Raw genomic sequence first — 20,644 nt, 5'->3', positions numbered from 1 at the left:
CAGTCCTCACTCATCTAGCGGATAGATACAAACACCAACAACGGGCAATAGATCTAATGATCAAAGGGTAGTTCTAAAATACTGATTTAAATACTCATCTAAAAGTAAGAGCAGTAGTTCTTTCTTCAAATAAACTCAGCTATTCAGCAATCATACTCCACAGAAGGATTAAGTTCAATACACCGATTTGAGTTCACAAATTTAACAGTCATTATATGCAGTATGGTAATATGTGAAATGAAACTGAAGGTATTTGTTTAACACTTCTTTGTACAAATTCGTAAGATATAAACTTAGAACAGACCTGTGACTTTTTTGGCTGAAATAACTGCTAATAGCATGAAGCACTATTTTAATAGTGGCAATCTTTCACATACGCAGTAATTTTGCTGACAAAACTTAGGAAGTCAGAACACTTACAGGTATAGCTTTACACATCTGCAGTGGATAGTCTGATGTGGGCCAGCAGCAGTATTTCCATACTTGGATTTGTGAGTATAACTGTACCAACTAGCAATCATATGATTGTTAGGAGGAAGAAAAGCCCTGTTTGTGGCTAGAATATGCAGGAGCTGGTGTTGCTCAAATCTACAGTCCTCCCTCCCCAGTACCAACTTCAGTACTGGGAATAACATCAGGAAACACTGAAGAAAATAAAAAGTTGCTCCTAATTTCAGACAAACAGGAAGACAAGTGTTAGAAAAGCCCGTACTTGATCCCATACCTAGCAGAGTAACACTCAGGGCTGTACCATGATCATCAATCTGCATACAGCCTAAGGTGTGCTACTGAATGAGAGGTGGTCCTCTTCTCCACCCACATCAGGCCATTAAATAACTTCCTCCTATCACCCAAACAAGTGAGATCAAAGAAACTCATCACAATTACCATGTCACTAGTACCACTGAAACCTGTACTGACATCAACTCACAGCAACACTCAAACCACAATCCAGTTTTTCACCTTTCTCCCTCTCAGTTTTCTGCTTCACCTTCACCCGAAGTGCCTAAGCTTTCGGGTGAGGGCGGGAGGAACCAACCACAAAACCACAACCAACTCCATGTCAAATAGTCTCAAGCCTTCCTGACCACTATAGACAGTGTCTACACAAAATCAGAAAACAAGGTCCTGGGTGACTTCAGATCATTACCAGCTAATGAGCTATAGCAGATAAGAGTCCTGTGAATATGCAAACAGGTAGGAAGCAGGACCGTGCTCTCCAAACACTTTGTTGGTTTAAAATGATGTAAGCTTCTTAGAGGCATCAGTTCTTGCATTACATTGCAATTTTTGCAAGCCTTCAGAACGCAGGTTTCCAGAAGTGTTTCCTGGAGCAACTGATTTCTTCTGAATACCTAAACACAAGAGCAGTAGCAACTGAAATATGCCTTAAGTCACTATTACAGTTTATTTAATTAAACCTGCCAGGCACTTTATTGGGTTTCTACTACTGGTAGCAGAGAACAGTATTACTAATGGGCAGTACACGCCAGCACATGATCACCAAGCAAAAGAACCTAGATTTAGTTATACACGCTTCAGCAAGAAGTTCTCATCTTAACAGAGTTTGACAGCAGTAGCTATACAAACCAGCTAAAACATTTACTTTACCACACCAGAGATGCAAAATTTCACTTAACTTTCTTTACCTAAAGAGTTCTCAGAGAAAGTACAGTTTCTTAGGAGTCTTAAATACAGACAAGTCCTTTAGAAAGCCAAATTTTATAAAGCTTTAGTATCACACAAGAGATTACTAAAAGGCACGGGTTTGTCTATTTCTGTATGAAGCACCACACAACACTTTGAACATCAGCAGCCGTTCCAAGCAAGCATTCAGAACCCAGTAAAAGGCCCATTGTCTTCCCCTGCTTGCTGGTGACCCGTATGCTCTTTCTAGCTATACTTTTGTTACCATCATCTGACTTGACAGGGATCCACAATACTGCATTGACCATGCTTCAAGCAAGCCACAATACACTATTTTCAGCTATCTACCAAAAAAAAAAAAAAGCAAATGCCAGGGTGCTGTGCAATACCATCAGATGAAAAAAAGAGTGGAAATTAGAAGTTGTCAGAGACAGAACCCGCATAGTCATAAAATTGTCATTTTTTGAACTAGTTATCTTTCCATAGTCTTAAATTAAGGAATTAACAGTATTGAGCCTCATGCAAAAAAAACATTTGCTGTGAGAAACGTGAATATTTTTACTGATCTGGCCATCACATTTTTTATTTCAAAGCTATAAGTTACTTCTATGATAAAGATCAAGGAAATTATGCCATACAACTTGCTGTTAGGAATGATCACTCATCATTCACATCTTTGGTGTCCTTATTACTCCCTACTAATCCCAGCTTTTAAATCCACTACCTGAATTTGACAGCAGTTAAAATACTAAAAGATTAAATGTAACCAAAAAAAAAATCCAAGTGGAAACTTCGTGAAGTCCAACTGGCAATTTCAGTTGCCAATTCCTCAACATGAGCTTCAGGTCTAGGTTCTGTCTGGCCTGCCAGCTGCCTAGGCAGGTCACCTGAACAAACCAGCGCACAGGTATTGACAGCATGTGCTGGCTCTTGCCCAGCCATTACCTGGGGGACATGGGGAAAAGTGCAAGGTGGCTGTAAAGGACATACAAATCTGCACAAAACCTACCTTTAAGTGACCAGTTGCTCTACTAAACACAAAGGTTTCTTCTTCTTAGTTTTCTAATACAAAGTTACTATTTGAGGAAAAAAACCAAGGAAGTAGTTTTCAAAAGAAGCAAAAATTCAGAACAATGTATACTTTGAGAAACTTGAATTTGATATCCCAGAGAGCAACTATTTCAAAACACCTCTCCAACTACCTCATGCATAAATCAGAACTGTAGAGCTGATTCAGAAAATGCTACTGCCCAAGTTTGGAGCTTCAGAGGAATCATGATTTTAACAGAATTACTTATTCCTTTGCTTTTACAGATAATACATGAAGAAGCATCCCAACTGACCACAAAGTTGCACAACACTACTATTATGAAACCAGGCCTTAAATTTCTGTGGCTTTCTGAAATCCTTCTACACCACACCATGTTCTTGGGGATACTCTGGTTCAGCCATTTAATATTAATATTGTTCTTTCTGCAACAGCCCCACAAATAATCCTCTGCTCAAAAGCTCTGTTCATTCACCAAAAGCTTTGCTATGCTCCTCCTTTTGATAACCAAGGCTCTATTAAACAAAATGGTCTGCTTAGAGGAGCACAGCCTGGCAAGCTGGAGCCAAGAGTAAACACTGAAGTTATGTGGAAGCCCCTAGAAACAGTGGAACATATCCAACAATCCATAATCATTGTCCACTGTCCCTGAAAAGTATAATTAGTCCATGTCCCACTGGTTCACCAATGCAGCAAGAAAAAAAAACACAACACAAAAAGACAGCATTGAAGTCAGAATGATTAAGCTTATGCAGCATTTGAAAGTCTACTTTTGTTGAAGGTTGACAGAAGCAAGACTTTGAAGTTTTGCCTGGCTCTACTGTATTGTGAGACCTGCAAAGTAACAAGACAAAGGAAAGTTTTATGTTGTCAGGTAACAGTAAGTAGAAAACAAGACTCAGCAGTTATCTTCATGAAATTTAAAGGTTTATGAGAATCCTTCTACAACTGGTTTAGGAAGAACAGTACCTGTTCTCTGCCAACAAGCTCCAATCCTACAAGGGATGTCATTAGACATTTGGCAACTAGACACTGGGAAGTTCAGAATTAGATAAGTACAGCATGTAGCAAAGTGGGAAGAGAATCGCAACCAGCTTCAACCTACTCACCCTGACCTAGATAAAAACCCAGGAGGTAGCGAGGCAGAAACTGCAAGTTGCCATAACTTAAATATATCGTAGAAAGGAGAAATCGGGCCAAGCGCATATTGTATGTTATAATAAAGCCTTTACCTGTATTTCTCTTCATACCATTGGTTTCCCTGAGTCTGCACTCAACAGCTATTCTACTTGAGGGAGAAACTGGTTTTTTGCTAGAATAACTACTTATCTTGTTTTCCATACACTATTTAAGTTTGTAATCCCACAGTTTGAGTAATTACCCTTGTTCTCAGCTTTGACAAAAACAAATAAAGAACTCAGCCCATTTATGGCATATTTGGTACTCCACAAAACAAACCTGACCAGAAAGGCTTCTGGTTTAAAACCCAGACTCCTAGTAACATTACAAGCTTTCAGGAGTTCCGAGCAGGTTTCAGAGGCTGAGGAACATAAACATACCTGTTTCCCACCAAAGTTTAGCTTTTGCTTCTACAGTTGTCATGGTTTGGAGTGTGTGTTTACAGAGTAGGGAAGGACGGGCATAATAAAAAGTGTTAATTAAAAAAAGTCAGCAGTATCCATCAAATTCTGCAGAAAGCCTGCAACAATCTGAGATTTCAGTTACTTCTGTTCCAGTGCTAAATATTTCAACTACCAAGCACTTTACTATGTCATAACTATTTCACCGATACAGATCTCCAGTGTGTGTGGGAAGGCGGATATGGGAGAGACAAAGGCCTTCTGCTTACACAACACATTGAGCCACCACACTTTAGAAACTCCTGTTAACATAGTTGTGCTAGTTAGGAATAATAAAAATTCAGTTAGGCCGGAAAAATTAAAGTTGTTGCTTATGAAGCCGCCTTCTGTTGTGTGTGGGGAAGGCAGCATGGCAAGGGAAAGCTATAACAGAACAAGTACTTCTGCTGGTGGAAGCTGCACTTCAACTAGAAAAAGCACACTACTAGACCTACAGCACTTCTTGCTCAGACCCAGACATATCATTGCATAGGAAGATTACACGTCAGTCTGGTTTTAAAAGTTCTAACGAGCTATTACCTTTCAGGAGGCTGGTAAATGTCAAATTAGATTTCTTCTTTTCACCCTTCCCCCAATAAAATATCCTCAGTTATGCACCAAATGTAATGCTGACAGTGCAAAGAACTACCGATTACCACACAACAAAACTATGTTCCAAAACATAACACTCACCACAGGAAGAAAGATTTGGACAGAGTTCCCTTATGTAAGCAAGTTATAGCTTTGTTTAGTAATTCAGTACTTCTGATGTCAGTATTATTCATTAATCTCTGTAGGTTAAAAGAATTTTATGCTACCAGTATACTGATTTCAAAGCCAGTTTGGGTCCACAAGTTATAGCTGCTTTCATAAGCACAGAGTCTGCTAACAAAGACGATGTTGTACACACAATCAGCTCATGTATCTCTGTATCGTATTAGTTGAACCATGGATGTACTAGTAGGACACCTGACTGCACAGCTCATGCTGTCAGGACTTATCAGCTCCAGCTTAGTACTGCTCTCCAGGGTTTCTAGGCCACATTCCATAGTAAATGAGATTCCAGGAAAGCATTTTGGTCAGGCCAGATACCAGCTCTGAACCAGCCTCATACTGCTACTAGTTCTGCAAGACTGGGGAAACCGGTACTTGCACAGGTACTATCAAGAATCGGAAAGACTGGCACCAAAACAAAATTAAGTACTGTTAAAACTAATCCCAAGCAGTTGAGCATACCTGCTTAGTGTTCCACTCGTTAGCTCAGGTAAACATGATCTTTGCCCCCACAGGAACACAGATTTTCCAAATACAAGACCATTCAAATGATTTTCTTCCACCATATGCATATGAGAATAGGCTATTTGGAAAGGTTACAAAATATCTGGCATTTTTCAAAAAGTGTGGTGCAAAAATAAAATATGTAACTGGTCTGCCTCATAAAACTACTTTTCAGCTTCAGGGGAAGAATCTGAAGAAATAGTCACAGCTATAATGGCAAAGTGAGATTAGTACTACCTGCACTTTCTGCTAACAGCGAGTTCACTTTCTACTACGACTGCACTACTGAATCAGAGACCTAATCAACAGCAGCGTCATTTAATTATGAGTATTCAAACACAACCATCTCCATACCACTCTTATTCCTAACATGAAAATACCTCACACTCCTCATATGAGGAGGATGAGGAGAGGAAAAATCCTACCAGTGAGTCAGAACAGCCTTTAGCCCTCAAAAGGGCTTCAGAAGGCACCTGAACGTCTGTTTGAAGACATCTCCATTCTTGCTACTACAGATGAGTAAGCAACACCAAAATATAGATGTCTTCTAATAACGGTAAAAAGATTTTAAAATCTTTATTTGAAGCAGAAAAAACTCATCCAAAAGAAGTTACCTGTGCCAGAAAGACATTCCTCAGAGGTGTACATACAGGGAAGATGGTGTCTCACACCCGAGGGGAAGCTGCTCTGAATAATCTCTTCCCAAATGAGTTGCTTTGCAGAAGCCTTTCAGTAACTCAACGTTTTACCCACGCGTGCCACAAAGATGGCAATTTGCAACAACTGTGGAAAAGTTACCATTTCAGATATTGGGAAACTATTTATTTTTAAGATAACTTCAACCTCATACAATACCTTGACCTTATAAATGCTCTTTGAAGGAGAGGGGCAAACTACTTCCTCTAAGAACAACTCACCACCTTTATAATTACCTTATCTCACGGAAGCTTTCTTGCTATTTTCCTTTCTATTCAGACCAAGTTCCCTATTGCACACCATGATCTACTCATCTGGAAGCAAGAAAGCTTACCACAGAGGCCTTGGCCATGTTGGAGAAGAGCTGGGAGGACAAAGTGGGAACAAATGTACTTTACAAGCTACAGAAAAATGGAAGTTAAGCTTATGAGACTGCAAAAAATTGCGCTTTCTTTATATACATAGCTATGGAACTGAAAAACCTAAATGCTAAAACATCTCAATCATTCTGTAGCTGTACTTTGTTTCACATGCCTACCTTCTAAAATGTTGGACAGTTCCATGTTTGAAAAGTTTATCCTGGAAAATTTCATTTCTTAATATATACACAAGGGTCACCTATGCTGAAAAGCAAACTAAGCAAAGGTTTTTTGTGAGACCAGATGAACTTTATCTGACCAAAGCTTTTATCTTATCTGCAGGTGAGTATTTCAAAGTCCAATATCAACAAGAGAAAGCAAAATGCTTGTTCAACTACTGCAACATGGCAAATTGAAAACATGTTTAATTAGGTTTAATTAATTTACCTCTAACAGTGTTTAAAACTATCATGTCTGTTCAGTATTTCAGCATCTGTTAAATCTATCATCTTCAATTACAAATATCTATTCAGTGTCACTTTAGAATTAAGACAGTGCACTGCTATCCAACAACCCAAAACCAAACTCAGAACATCTCCATTTATGAGGCAGCTCATTTCAATCACTGCAATACTTTAATTGGAGGAGTAAGTACTACACACACAGACCCCTGCTTTTCAAACACACTACAGCATTGCAGAGATCTGTGAACTTTTATATCAACAATAAATTGTATCGACTAAATATGATTCATAGACTAGTCAGGTCTATAATGAGGACAATGACAGTAACCAACTGAGAAGGGATCACTTCCAGTTCCAGATCAGTGAAAAATTAAACTGGCAGCATTCTCTACCTGTTGCACATTCAGTGAAAAGTGAAATTAAAACAGACACATGGAAGGTGGAGGGAGGTACATACATGTGCACACGCAGATTTTTCTTTTACATTTGTGAAGCATAAGGAGTTAATCTAATCTTATCTAAAGAGACTCCCACATACTATATCCAAACCCACAAAAAGATTCTTTATTCTCCCTATGCAGAGTCAGCAATACCCTATACATGTATATACACATATATACACAGTATTATACAGCTTTAATGCACCAAAACAATTAAAAAAACTAGTCAAAGCTATTAAAGAGTATTTGATAACATCTGGAAGAGTTTAGACTTTGTTCCAGCTCTGTCTAGAGGAATCATCCACTAACAGTCATTTCAACAAATAATGCATATTTAACAGGACAGAATAAAAAACTGCTACTTCTATTTTTATTCTTCAGCCTGACAGTTACGAATGGGCCAAGTTTGAGAAAGTTAGGTATCAGCATTTTAGCTAATGATGGGATTCATCCCCACAAAGCTTTACAAGAGTATGTTGATCGCCTTGTAGCCTACAATCAATAGTCCTACTAAAACAGAATACAGATCCAATTAAAGTGAAATATAATTTTTTCAAATTAGAACTGAATCAAAGTTCCCTCTAAAATCCTCAATGCTATAGTGTAGTATTAAAATACAAACTTCATCCTCAAATTCAAGATATCAACAGCCACATTTCAGGGTATACATGCTCCATGTGTCCCCACAGAGCCAATCCAACCTTTACCTCAGATTTAGTTTTTATCTATTAAAAAGAACAAAAGGGCAGTACACTGGCACTTTTTGTCTTCAAATCTGCCCCAAGCCCCTCTATAAACATAGAGGCACTTATTAGATAAGAATCCTTAGAGGAAAAAAAATCTTCCTTCTCCTTCCTCTCTTCAAGAAGCCTCAACACTGATATACTTTCATTAAAGAAAGAGGCTATCGAAACTACTAGAAGACTTGCTGACACCTACTCTGAAGAAATACAGCTACAGGCAACAAGTTTATTTTTGTCATGGTATGCTCTTTCCGGAAACACTGCTGCAGTCAACGTCAAGGTCTGGGCTTGCAGAAAGGCACGGATGCATATTGCCTTATGCAAAAGAAAACCCAATTCAGAAATACTGCTCATGTGAATCTAGATTGTCTGGGTTGGGCACTAGCACATAACATGATCAGCTAATTAAGTGAAACAAGCTCTTTAGAAGCATGACTTCAAATGATGATGACTTCAAAAGACTTCTGCCTACTTTTTGCTGCAAAAAAAATAATCAAGTTTCCCTTAAGTAGTGTTTTAAAGTTTTTAATATTAAGTGCCAAAACCACTTTATATTCTCCAAATAATACTTACTTCATTTCCATGTTTCTGCAGAAATTCTATTTCCTGTTGCGTGAAAGTAGTCATTGAAATTGACTTTACTCTGTGGGGTGGATTCAAGCCCCGTCTAAAAGAAGAAGCAAGAAGTATTTAGTCAGTATTCAGGAAATACGTCATCGTATAATCGCTTTTAACATTACAACCAGAAGTTAGTTTTAAACTCAGGAGCCACCTCTATAAAAAGCACTCATTTTGGTACTGCCATACAACTTAAGGTGCTGTAAACTAGTCTCAAAGATAACACTCAACATGCAAAGTCAAATAATTGAGCTTTAGGGGAGACTAGTTTGTAACTACACATGGAAAGTCACTCAGACTTCCTATGCAAATTTATGACAACATAGTTAAGACTTTTTTAAATCCTAACCTGCTTCCCCAAACTTGTTCATCCTTGCCTCTACCCTTCATCTCTCAATCTTGGGCTCCTCCGCTGTAGTTTTCTTTCCCTCCAACTCCTTCCTTACTTCAACTTATTCTTACTACAACTTCTACCCAATCACTAGATTTCTCCAAGCTGAACTCCCCAGCTCAGATTCTTTTTCTCTTGCTTTAACCTGTATTTCCTGTTTCTTCTCAGCATCGTTTTCCAGATTACTTTTTGCCCCTCCATCCACAGGTTGGTCTGCCTTCCTCCTCCTGAAACCCACACAAGTAACAGCAACAGAAGCAAAAAGACAACGCGTTTATTTTGCTCTCAAATGAGAGATACCATTACTAAGGCAATAGCTCAAAACTTCAGCAGCTCTGCCATAAGCTTGACACCATTCTCACATCCATGGCAGACTGCTGCAGCAGAACTAACAGAAACTCAAGTCACTTGTGCTGCCAAAGCCCGACACTGTCAAACCCAGTTCAGTCAAAACCTGCAAGCACAGAGAAAAATCCTGCTGAGCAACAGTGTCAGCATAAGAAAAAGCTTTCTTTTAAGTTTTTTCTTTAAATACATGTTAACTGCTGCTTTTGCCCACAAATACTGAGGATTAAAACTAAGCCTTGTCTTGCTCAATGGAAACAAGAACATTACATCCCACATATGGCCAAACAGTGGAGACGCTCACTCACGCAACACAATGGGGTTAGTTTAACACTCCAGTTAATCAGGCCTGGATTTCTGTGATACCATCTTAAGAAAAAATGAACATGCATTATCTATGAGATATCAAAGAACACAAAATTCTGTGGTTATGCATATGAGAAGAAAGTTTCCAGAAAGGAAGTTGGGGAAAGCTTTCCAGAGATGTAATACAAGGTCAACAAACTTAACAGATCAACTGATAAGAGTTAACTTTACTGCTCATATTTGTTATTACACTAATGATAAACTTGGTTCAGATTGCTTTTCAGAATAAGAAAAAAACTATCACTGACATCCAATTTAAGACTAGTAGCTTTCTTTAAATTCCATTATTCTAACATCAACTATAAATTAAAATTGTACTCCATCAAAACAGCGTACGACAGAAGTCTAATGTTCCAAATATTAACACTTTATACTCAACTTCACAGAAAATTTTTAGCACTCAGATTGAGTATAAGGGAAAAATGTTGTGCATTTAGCTTGCAAATTCACCTTGACACCTAAATTCATACTGTACCTATAAGATAACAATTCTGATCTGTGTTAAAAAAATTTCCACTTTTTAGTTAAAAGTTGAATACTGATTAGAACACTAAGCAACAACATTCTAGCCTGTTTCATTAAAAAAACAGATTTAAGACACTCAATGTTGGAAACACTTGGATAAAAATAATCAAAATAATTGTATTTTGCTAAGAAATGCAATTAACTTCCAAGTACCTTTAAAGGAGAAGTCATACACAAACCTACTGGTACATGACAATGAATTTCACAGAATGCTATTTGCTTTAGCAAATTTTTCAAATCCGAGCATCTAAAACGAGACTCCCTGGTTCCACACCTTGACAAGAAGGCAGAGTAAGTTTTAAGGTTAGCGAGAGAGGTTTCAATATAGCTTATTCAGCTCAATGATCAGCAAATTAATTTCTTGTCTCGAAATGTTTAAATTCGTTGGTAAACTGACTAACAATTTAACACCTTTCATCTAGCGTAGGTAAATCAAACCCACACCTACATCAGAAATAAACAACACTTTTTTTAAAACACCATATTGTTATCGAAGATCTTTTTTTAAGTAAATACTTATTTAAAAGTGATGCAACTTAAAAACGTTTAAGAGTTCTATGCACTTAAAATTCCCTGTTTCGGAGCTGGTGTTAGTATTAGGTTTGGTTGTTTGGGTTTTGTTGATTTTTGAGATCCTTTTTTAAAAAAAAAACACATCTTCTTGGTCCATGCATGTGAGTCACTACATTTCACAAAGCTATGCTGTAGAATTGTATATTAAGTGACAGAATAAAAAAAGTGGCATCCACCTGGATTTCACATAAATATACACCATGTTCACATGACTATCACTGTCCCTTGCTTTTAACAGTAAAGTATAAAAGTGGTTCTGTCTACCTGAGTCTGTTCAACTTATTCCCCTCTTATTAATTAAGGAAGATGCACAGTTAGATAGTTGTAAACTATTTCATGACTATTTTAAAAGCTAGGGTCATTCACTAACACATTCACATGTTTTTCAGCACAGGTAGTGTATCTAAACTTTCACACCAGCTTCCGCTGGAAATCAGCTGTTACAGTAAGTATAATTTAAGTGCTATATTGTACCTGTGTTTGCAATTTAAAGGCACTGCACAAGTTATTTCAGCAGTACCTCCTCTGCACTGATCTACTAGGGCTCTTCAAAGCATTTAGATCAGCAAACAGGTATCTTCAACTCTGTTAAGCAGCAATACTAAATGTCCTTAACGCATAGAGAATATTTTTTTTAACCTAGCTAAAGACTTCCTACATGCCTCTCTCTGCAGTGATGGCTGCTGTAGAGCTTTAAGGTTCAGGTTGTAAAGTTCCCTGATCTACACATTATATCCATGATGTGGGACAAGATGAATTCTCATTTCTTTTACACCCTCCTGCTAAAGGGGGAAGACACGCCCCATTCCTAAAGGTCAGATCACAACACAGAAGTGTCGGGTGTCTTGCATGATGAGAAAGAGCATGTTGCTGCATCGGTGGTCCAGGACGACTGGAAATCCTGAACATAACTTTAATAGCCAAAAATACAAAGGTAACTATCAAGCTGCAGTACTACACATACAACTATTTATGTTTATTTAACATGGCATGTCGTAGGGGGGAAGCCTATGAAAACCCTCCTCTTACGCTACAGCAGTGTAAGTCATCAGACTGCAACAAGGAATTTGAAACAGGAGGCTGCATTATAGAGCATAAAACCACAGCCCAGTACATATGCATTATCTTCTTTGATTCTATCATTAAAACACGTTAAGTCGTGTGTGTCCCTGCCTTTTTTTTTTAGGATTTCTAACTAGCATGAGCCACTTTCAATAACATTTTACCCATGAACTGACTAGAACCTCCCTAGAACAGAGCAGCTGTGGGATTTATGAAACAGAACTCAAGAACCAAGTACTACAGCTACTCTTACTTCAAAATCCTAAGTTATTTTATACCCTTCCTTACCTACAAGGATTACTTGATGACCCAAATGATTCACAAACAACTCATCTACATATGGGGGAAGCTTACTGGTAGGCAGCCAAGTACAATTATCCCTTATGAGGAATTAATAAACCTTCTTGTTCATAGGAAAAACGTATCTACCACTTGCTTTGTTTCTCTCCATGTATGACAAGCATTTTGCACAGTTCTAATGCTTTACAGTATTCCCTATTTAACAGGAGACAATGGATTATAGTCCCTTAGTGTAAATTAATAATGCCTAAATTTAAACTGACCTTGGCCAAATATTTGCAAACTGCACCTGTGCAGTGGTACCAGTTACTCCCTTCTCTGCTACAGAGTGCCTGAGGAAGACAGCAAACAAATGCTACCTCGGCACTTAATCCAGATTGCAGCAACTATCTCCTAAAAGGCCCCTGGAAAAGATGACAGAGTAAAACTATTCTGCCATCTGCACTTACCTGGCACACCATAGCTAGAACATCCCACATGCAGATTCCACCCATCACTTCCAACTTCATGCTCAGCAATGGTTATTGCTGTGGAATAGCACTGTGACCAGAACTTTCAGCTATGACACTATTCTCCACTGACCCTCCATTGAATCAGTCCAAGCTTCCAGTCACACAGCCCATCACAGAGGCAGCTACAGAGAACATGAGATCTTTGTTCTTCAGAAAGCATTGTTGAAACTGGTGCTCGCACAAACAAAGGAAGCTTTAAGCCACTGACACAAGATTCTGAAGCCTGGCAATTGAAACATCAAACATTCAAAACACTGTCAATGAGCACTGCACATTTGTTACAACATAATTTAGTAGCGAATTATGGTTGAACTTGTGATTGTTGGCAGAGCAGCCACTCCTGCATTAGTCTCAAACTGATGTCAGCAAAGCTGTTTGCAAAGGCCAGGGCTGGGAGGGGAACAAAATTTAAAGAGTGGGCTCTGCTGGAATAGATGGTCACTGCCATGGGACAAACGGTGGGCAGATGGCTACTCAACACCACTAATGTCCCCCTGTATCAGATTTAACATGATCTCAAGTGTAAGCCAGCAAAATCCGATCCCCTAAGAATCAGGAAGTTAATGAGGCAAGCCAAACGCCAAGCCATCACAGAGCACCCTACACTCCCAGGCGTCTGGAAAACAAGCTTTAGAAAACCCAATGCCACAGCATTCGTTATTATTTCTATACTGTTATTAGCAAAAGAGAATATAAGCAGTACTGGACATTCCTGATACTTGCAGACCTCCCTGGAGACCCTCCACCACCTCACGAGCTCATTTATTTTTAACAGGAAAAGGCTCACATTTAGAAACACAGTCAAGGTGAATTTAACTTTTTTCTTAACACAAACATACATCCTTTCTGAACTGCATAGTATTTACTGTGATATAGACACTTCCTCTGCTCTCCACCCATGACACTGAAAGCAAGAAATACAGTCACATAGGAAATACCCTTATATATATATATACACACACACATATACACATGCACATACATATAACACACAGCCATTTTTCCAAACATGTTGCCAAAGGAAAAAAGGGACTGGAAATTCATGCCAACGCAACCAGAATCACCTTCACTCTACCACCATTCAGACCATTTGCATTTCTGCAAAACTTCCTTTAGGGAAAGTGACAATAATTCACCACCATCGCACAAGATCTTTTCAGTTTGTAACTAGTATCTGCCATCAACTCTAATCTGGCTCATACAGAAGTCCCTTACCCAGGAAAAATTTTAAATCTAGAATTTCAACAAGGAATATTATAGGCAGCCAAAAGAAGGCCACGTGATCCAATAACTGTAAGAAATAGCATAAAAGGGTTTTAGTATCCCTGACAGTAACCATATGTTCTAAATAGTCATTGCTACTCCTTCCTGACACAAGCCAGAAGTGCAAACATCTGAACAGGAGACTTCCTCAGTAAGGTGGGAGGGAGTAAAGAGGACAGCAGTGAGAGGAAAGGTAGGAGTGTCCCAATTGCCACATCAGCAGATATTTTTTTAAAAAGTCAATTAAATAAAAAAATTCTATAATACCAAACTGGACTCTCAGTCAAACAAATATTCTCCATTAAAGAATTTAAAAACATTATTTTTATGAAAGTTAGAGGCAGGCTGACTAGGAGTGGTACAGAAGTGCTTGAAAGCAAAGGCACACACAGACAGCTGAAAAGATAAGACACAAAGGGAAGGATGCCACTGTCAGCAGGACACATGGCAGCATCCAGAAATACAGACATAGCTACCAACATAATCCTTCAAATCAAAGGACTTCCGCCAAACCAAAAGAATCTCTCCGCCAACATTTCCTGAGATGCGGTTTTGCTATAATAAAGAGAAGTCTTCTGGTTTTGTATTACTGTAATCCTTGACCTGAGAAGACTGCTCCCTCCCACTCTTGGAGATGATCATGTGTGTATTTCTACATATCCTATATTCTTGCCCAACACCATGAGTTGAAATAGACAGCTTGCGTGATGCCAGCATGCTTTTTTTCCACATGAAGAGAATTTAAACACAGGGGACAAGTGTAAGTATTTTAAGAGGAAGCCACTGTCCATGCCACCACCCACGAACTTTCTCCTGCACGCACCATTTTGCACAACAAAACTTCTGCTCTGTTAAACCCAATCTGATGAGAAAACTTTAAACCTATGAATTACGAAAAAGGGCCTCATCTATGCTATTCATACTCTTAATTTGACAAGAATCACCTTCAACATTAAACTCAGAAACAGATTTTTTTAGCAAAGTCACTAGTTTTCTCATCAATTTTAGTAATACTTGAACAAGTCAGACCTATTTTTTGTCAATACTACGAAAACAATAGGTTTTTTAAAGCTAAATCTAGTAATAAATAGCATCATACTCTTTCTACACATAGAATCCTTAGTAGAAATTAAGGATGGATCCAGAATGAAGATTTTGGGGTTGAACAGACTGTCCTTGCCAGGACAACGAATAAACACTCCAGAAAACTTACAAAAAAACCCCAACCAACAAGCTGGACTTCAGATTTAAAAAGTTTAGAGTTAACTATCTAGAACAACATGCCTGTCTAAGATGATACCAATTTTAGCAACCACTTTTAGTTAACTGGCAAACTTTTCTGAAGGAGACTTGTTAACATAGTAGTATTCTAATCTTGCATTGGGCACTTGATACTTTAAAAAAAACAAACTGGTCTACTTCACTCCAAGAACACTTCCTGTATCAGATTAGAAAAAAAATTATTAAAACAAGCAGCAATGCAAGTCATTCACAGACCATACAAACAAGATGAAGTAGTAAAGGTTATTAAAGCCTCACAGTAAAAGCAAGTATTATTGAGGTAGAATGCAAACAGCCATTAAGAACTACAGAAGCAACAGTGCTTTTACACTTATTTGCCACTGTATAATTTCTACTCAAGTCAATTCCCTCCACAGTGGAATTCTACAGTGAAAAGCAATGGAAAGAAGCTGTTTGAAGGACTATTCTGATAGAAGTGCTAAAACCAGTTTCTAGTTATGAAACAGACGTGACCTATCTCTATACTAAGTCTCATCACCAACAAAGGCATGCCACTGGCTAGTTTCTAAGGCATTAACCAATACATACAATCTTGCACACACAATTTACAAAAGCATTTCCAAGTCAACATGAAAGAATGAGCCCAAATTTATTTCAGAAGAAAGCTCTTAAGTCCTCTTAACAGTTCTTCACTTCAGCTTTAAGCGTAGGTGTTACTAGCTGTAACAACTAGAAATGTTGTTTGTGGTTTCTTTTTTATAGCAACACAAAAACACTGCATATTTAGAATGAAAGAGCTATTTGCATTTTATTAGAATGCCAACGCATTAACAACTTTTCTTCAGAAAAAAATTTCCTCCTTTACGGATGGTAACATTCAAATGATTGCAAACTTCACAGCAACCAACAGCTGTCTCCTGCTTAATAGTTTTTTTCACTGCATGTACATCCTTTTGGTTACTGCAAATTGGACTATGGCCTTTAGTAGTCCATACCACCCAGCCAACAGATAAATGGAGCAAATCCTACTGAACCCACGCTTAACATCTCAGCATCACTCACAACGTATTTGTCTACTAAGGTCAAGAAGTCTATTAAATAAAGGAATATATTCTCACGGAGCAGTTTTATCATGCTGTCAGTTTAACCAGTAAGAACATGTGCAACCATTAAATAAGCTCTGTGCAGTAGCTTAAAATAGTTTCACATGCCAGCACAAATAACAGTTTGTTAACAGAGTAAACAATAGCCAGAGCTGGCTGCTTAAGCAGCATGTATATGTCAAAAAATAAGAGTCTCTTTTCAGTTCCACGAACTGAATGTATTTTCTGTATTTGCATCAAGCCTGTTCAAAAGCCCACAACGCAGAAGTAAGAAGGAAAAAAAAAACCCCAAGACTAATTAGCTGTCCAGTAGTAAAAAAGGCAGTTAATTCAGCACAGAACTAACATGTTTGCTTTGTTTTGAATCTCAATGTAATTACCAACTTTGTTCTAAAACACCAGACCTTACTTGGAAGGCCTGTACAGAATACTTAGTCCTTCCTAGTAAGGAGGACAGAAATTAGTTCAGGCTCCTGAATGGCTTTTAAAAATTCAAACCCTTAAGGACAAACACAAAACTGTATCCTTTGACATACTATTTATTACTTACTTCAGCCACTCTTTGATTCCCCTTCATTCCATAAGCACAATGCCACAGAAACATAAACAAGCAAACAAATTCTGCTACGGAAACATGAACACTGAAGACAGTGGGGTGGTCCCGTCCCCCCCCCCGAGTGATGTGTATGTAACAAATTCAGAACTAACTGATCTCAACTCTGTTTCATAGACACTACGTCGGCAGAGGAAGGGTGGAACAGGGAGGAGTAGGGAGGCCCATGCAGGAATGAGGAACAGGAAAAAAGCAATCCACTTTATCAGAGCCAATCCCTTTCCAAGGTTTAAATATATAGTTTGTAGGAAGTAACAGATGTAAGAAAAAACCTTCCACTACTTTTCTGAGCAAGTATATTAAACTCTTTAAGGCTAGAGTTTATCCTCTAAGCTGGAGTTCAGAGCTGTCTTACAAACTACTAGCAAGCAGAATTTGATTCAGAAAAGGCTAGGCTGGTGATTCGGCTCGAAGTTAAAGTCAGCTTTTTAAACCTTAAACTCCGTGTTCACGATAGGGCCAGTCTCCCCACGCCTTCACCACTGCCATGACAAGGCAAACCGTTGGTTTGCTCCCAGCAGCATTCTCCAGACACTTGTTCCACTCACCGCCCCTCCAGCGGTGGCGGGGGGCGCCGGGGGGTGCTCCCCTGCTCCTGCGCGTACCGCAGGCGGCCGCTCGCGCTCCTCCGTGCGGGAGGCACCTCCGCACGGCAGCGGCGGGACCGCCCGCGGGTGCCGCCGCCCGCGCACCCCCCGCCCGGCGACCGCCGCCCCCGAGCCGGGGGCTCCGACCGGCGCGTACCCCGGCGAGGCCTCCCCAGCGCCGTCCCTTCCCCCGCCCGGGACGGCCCCCGCCGCTCCGCTCCGACGTGGCCGAGCCAGCAGCCCGGCGCTGCCGTGCGGCGGGGAGGAAGGGCCGGCCCGAGGGGGACAGGGCCCCGCGTAGCGGTCCGCCCGCCGCCGCCGCCCCGGCACACGCTTTCCCCGGCGGCGAAGCGAGCCCAGGGGCCGGCCACGGACGGAGGTGTCCGTTCCCCACCCCCACCCCCCCGCCCCCGGCCCGGCTGGAGGGCCGGAGCCGCGGCCCCCCCGCTGCACTCACAGGATGCCGGAGCAGGAGGTGCACACGAAGCTGCCCACCGTCATGTCGGTGTAGGTGGGGCCGCGCTGGTCGCAGTCAAAGCACTTGCGGTTGGGCGGGAGGCTGCTCATCTCCCGCAGCAGCTTCAGGTGCTTCTCCTCCTGCTTCCGCTTGGCGCTCGCGGCCATGGCCCCGCCGGCGAGGGGACGGCCCGGCACGGCGCCGGGCCCCGCTCACACCCCGACGGCGGCGGCGCTCCGGGGCCCGGCCGGCGGGAGAGGGGGCCGGGGAGGGGAGGGAGGGGAGGAAGGGGCGGGGAGGGCAACCGGCGCCCGCCGAGGAGCTGGGGCGGGAGCGCGGCCGCCGCTGACGCCGGCCGGCGGCACCGCGAGGGCGGGCGGGAGGGGGGCGGGCCGAGGGCCGCGGCGCGGAGGAGGCCGCCAGCGGCAGCGCCAGGCCCGGGGCGGCTGAATGACGAGCTCGGGCGGAACCTGCGCGACACCTTTATGAGATCAGAGAAGGAGATGGCGGCGGCGGAGCGGCGCAGCCCAGCGTGCTCGCCGGCGGCAGCGCCCCCTGTCGTGCGGGAGGACGCATCCCCCTACGGAGACCGCGGCCGGGGGGCGTGTCACCCGGCGTGACCCGGCGGGGCGGGGGGCTCGCTCACAGGAGCGGGGAGAGCTGCGACCCCCGAGGGAGCCCAGGGGGAGAATCCAAACGGAAAAATCTCAGTGTAGGGTCCGCGCCTTCCCCCCCGCCCCGGGGTGAGCGCGGGGCACGGCCGTGGGGGGCTGCGGCCGTGGGGGGCCGCCCCTCTGCCCCCGCGGTGAGGGCGGGCTAGGCCAGGCGGGGAGGGGACGGAGGGGTCAGTTCCGACCTCGCCCCCCGCCCCAACGGTCCCTGAGGCCCTCGGAACTGCCCTCGGCGCCGCAGAGACTGAAAGTCCAGTCAGGGCAGCCCGCGGGAGGCCGAGGCCATGGTGGGCCCGCAGGAGGCTCAGGGTCCCGCCAGTCCTCCTGAGCGGGGGCTGCCCCGGGGGGGCTGCCCGGGGGTCCCCGCTCCCGCCCTGGTGGCTGAGGTGCTTGGTGAGGGCTCGGTGAGGCTTGGCAGTGCCATTGCCACCAGGCCGCGGGACTGGTGAGGAGAGTGTTGTTACGGGTCTCTGCTCCTTTTTGTTACAGAGATGGAAAGCGCACAGGTTCCTTTGGAATTTGTCCCCGCCTGGACGGTTTCCCCATCAAAGGCACGAGAACAGAGCCCGCAGTCACCGTGTATCTGCTGATATCCTTGAGGAACCCTTGGTTCTGGCTTGAACTCAAATCTGGCACTGATCTACAGAATACATGTTTGTTCCTTACAAAGGTGCCTGAAGGAATGTTTTTCAACAGCATGCAAAATCAATGAAAAAATTAAAAAAAAAAAATCAATGTACTTTATAAGTTGGTGATTTGATTTGCAAAGCTGCCAGGCAACACTACGCCTGATTAAAATTTTTTAAGGTTTAATGGTTCCCAGTGCCACATACTTAGCATCAAGTTTTGCACCTCTGACATCAGCGCATATGTTAGCTCTAACTTTTGTAAGGGCAAGATCTGATCTGGTGTATTTTCCTCATAGTTTTAGTTAAAAACAATCTAGGACTAGGTGTTCAGCATCAGTAATTTGGCATTCCTCCTCTGATTTCTCTGGACGTGCTGATCAACCAGTCCCAAATCTTAAACCCAGAGTATAATGCACTGGTCTCAAGTCTTCCTAATATGGATGGCAGGAGCTGTTCATAGGGAAAAACAAGCATCACTAAATCATCACAATAATCACAAAATCAGAATAATAATAATAATCACAAATGCTTAAATAGAATTCTTAAAAGTAAACATGAAATATCTGCAGTCTTATAAAGACCTCATTCTCACTGTTTCCTCTAACTTTTCAGTGCGCTCTGAAATGCTGATATTCTCATTATTCAGGAGGTTTCAATTTTTTGCCCTCTACAAAGCGTGCTAACATTGGAGATTTGCCAATGACTTAAATGACCGAAAGCAGATGACCTAGATTTAGGGGAAAAAAAGTTTAAAGGTTAAAAAACAAGGTGGTTTTTTTTTCCTGGAAAATACTTTGGAGAGTAATCATTGGCCACAACACCTGCTGTAGCGGAGAGTTGCTACAATCAGTTGGGTTCTCTTTCAATGAGAGTCAAAGGTGCTTTGTAAGTGAAACATGAATGTCCAACTTCAACTGCTTGTGTCACAAATGTACTTATATGAATGTCACATGAGAACAGTTGTTAATAAAAATGATACCATTGTCGCTGTCGTCATTAAACAGTGGAACTGAGCTTCCAGGGAAAATCCTAGTACTGTTTAAGTCAATCACAAAGGTCAACAGGAGTCTTTGGGATTTCACATTACACTGGA

The 20,644-nt window shown here is 41.6% G+C and overlaps 1 protein-coding gene across 7 annotated transcripts in view; it reads right to left on the bottom strand.

The window, feature by feature from the left end:
* AGFG1 (ArfGAP with FG repeats 1) overlaps window positions 1–18,645 on the bottom strand; it is a 36,748-nt gene extending 18,103 nt beyond the window's left edge. Inside the window, exons 1-2 of one of the 7 annotated variants that reach the window (XM_040612495.1) lie at window positions 18,252–18,645; window positions 8,868–8,961 (exon numbers count right to left, since the gene is read on the bottom strand). In XM_040612495.1, the coding sequence (XP_040468429.1) occupies window positions 8,868–8,961; window positions 18,252–18,418 (261 nt within the window). In that variant the 5' untranslated portion in view covers window positions 18,419–18,645. The remainder of the gene's footprint in view (window positions 1–8,867; window positions 8,962–18,251) is intronic. The other 6 variants (XM_040612492.1, XM_040612497.1, XM_040612494.1 and 3 more) reach the window with 6 other exon arrangements.
* Window positions 18,646–20,644: the final 1,999 nt, after the last annotated feature.

Source organism: Falco naumanni, chromosome 13 (genome assembly GCF_017639655.2).
Source record: "Falco naumanni isolate bFalNau1 chromosome 13, bFalNau1.pat, whole genome shotgun sequence".
Lineage (NCBI taxonomy): Eukaryota > Metazoa > Chordata > Aves > Falconiformes > Falconidae > Falco > Falco naumanni.
The sequence above is the reverse complement of the archived record's forward strand: the minus strand, read 5'-3'. Positions and strand labels throughout refer to the sequence as shown.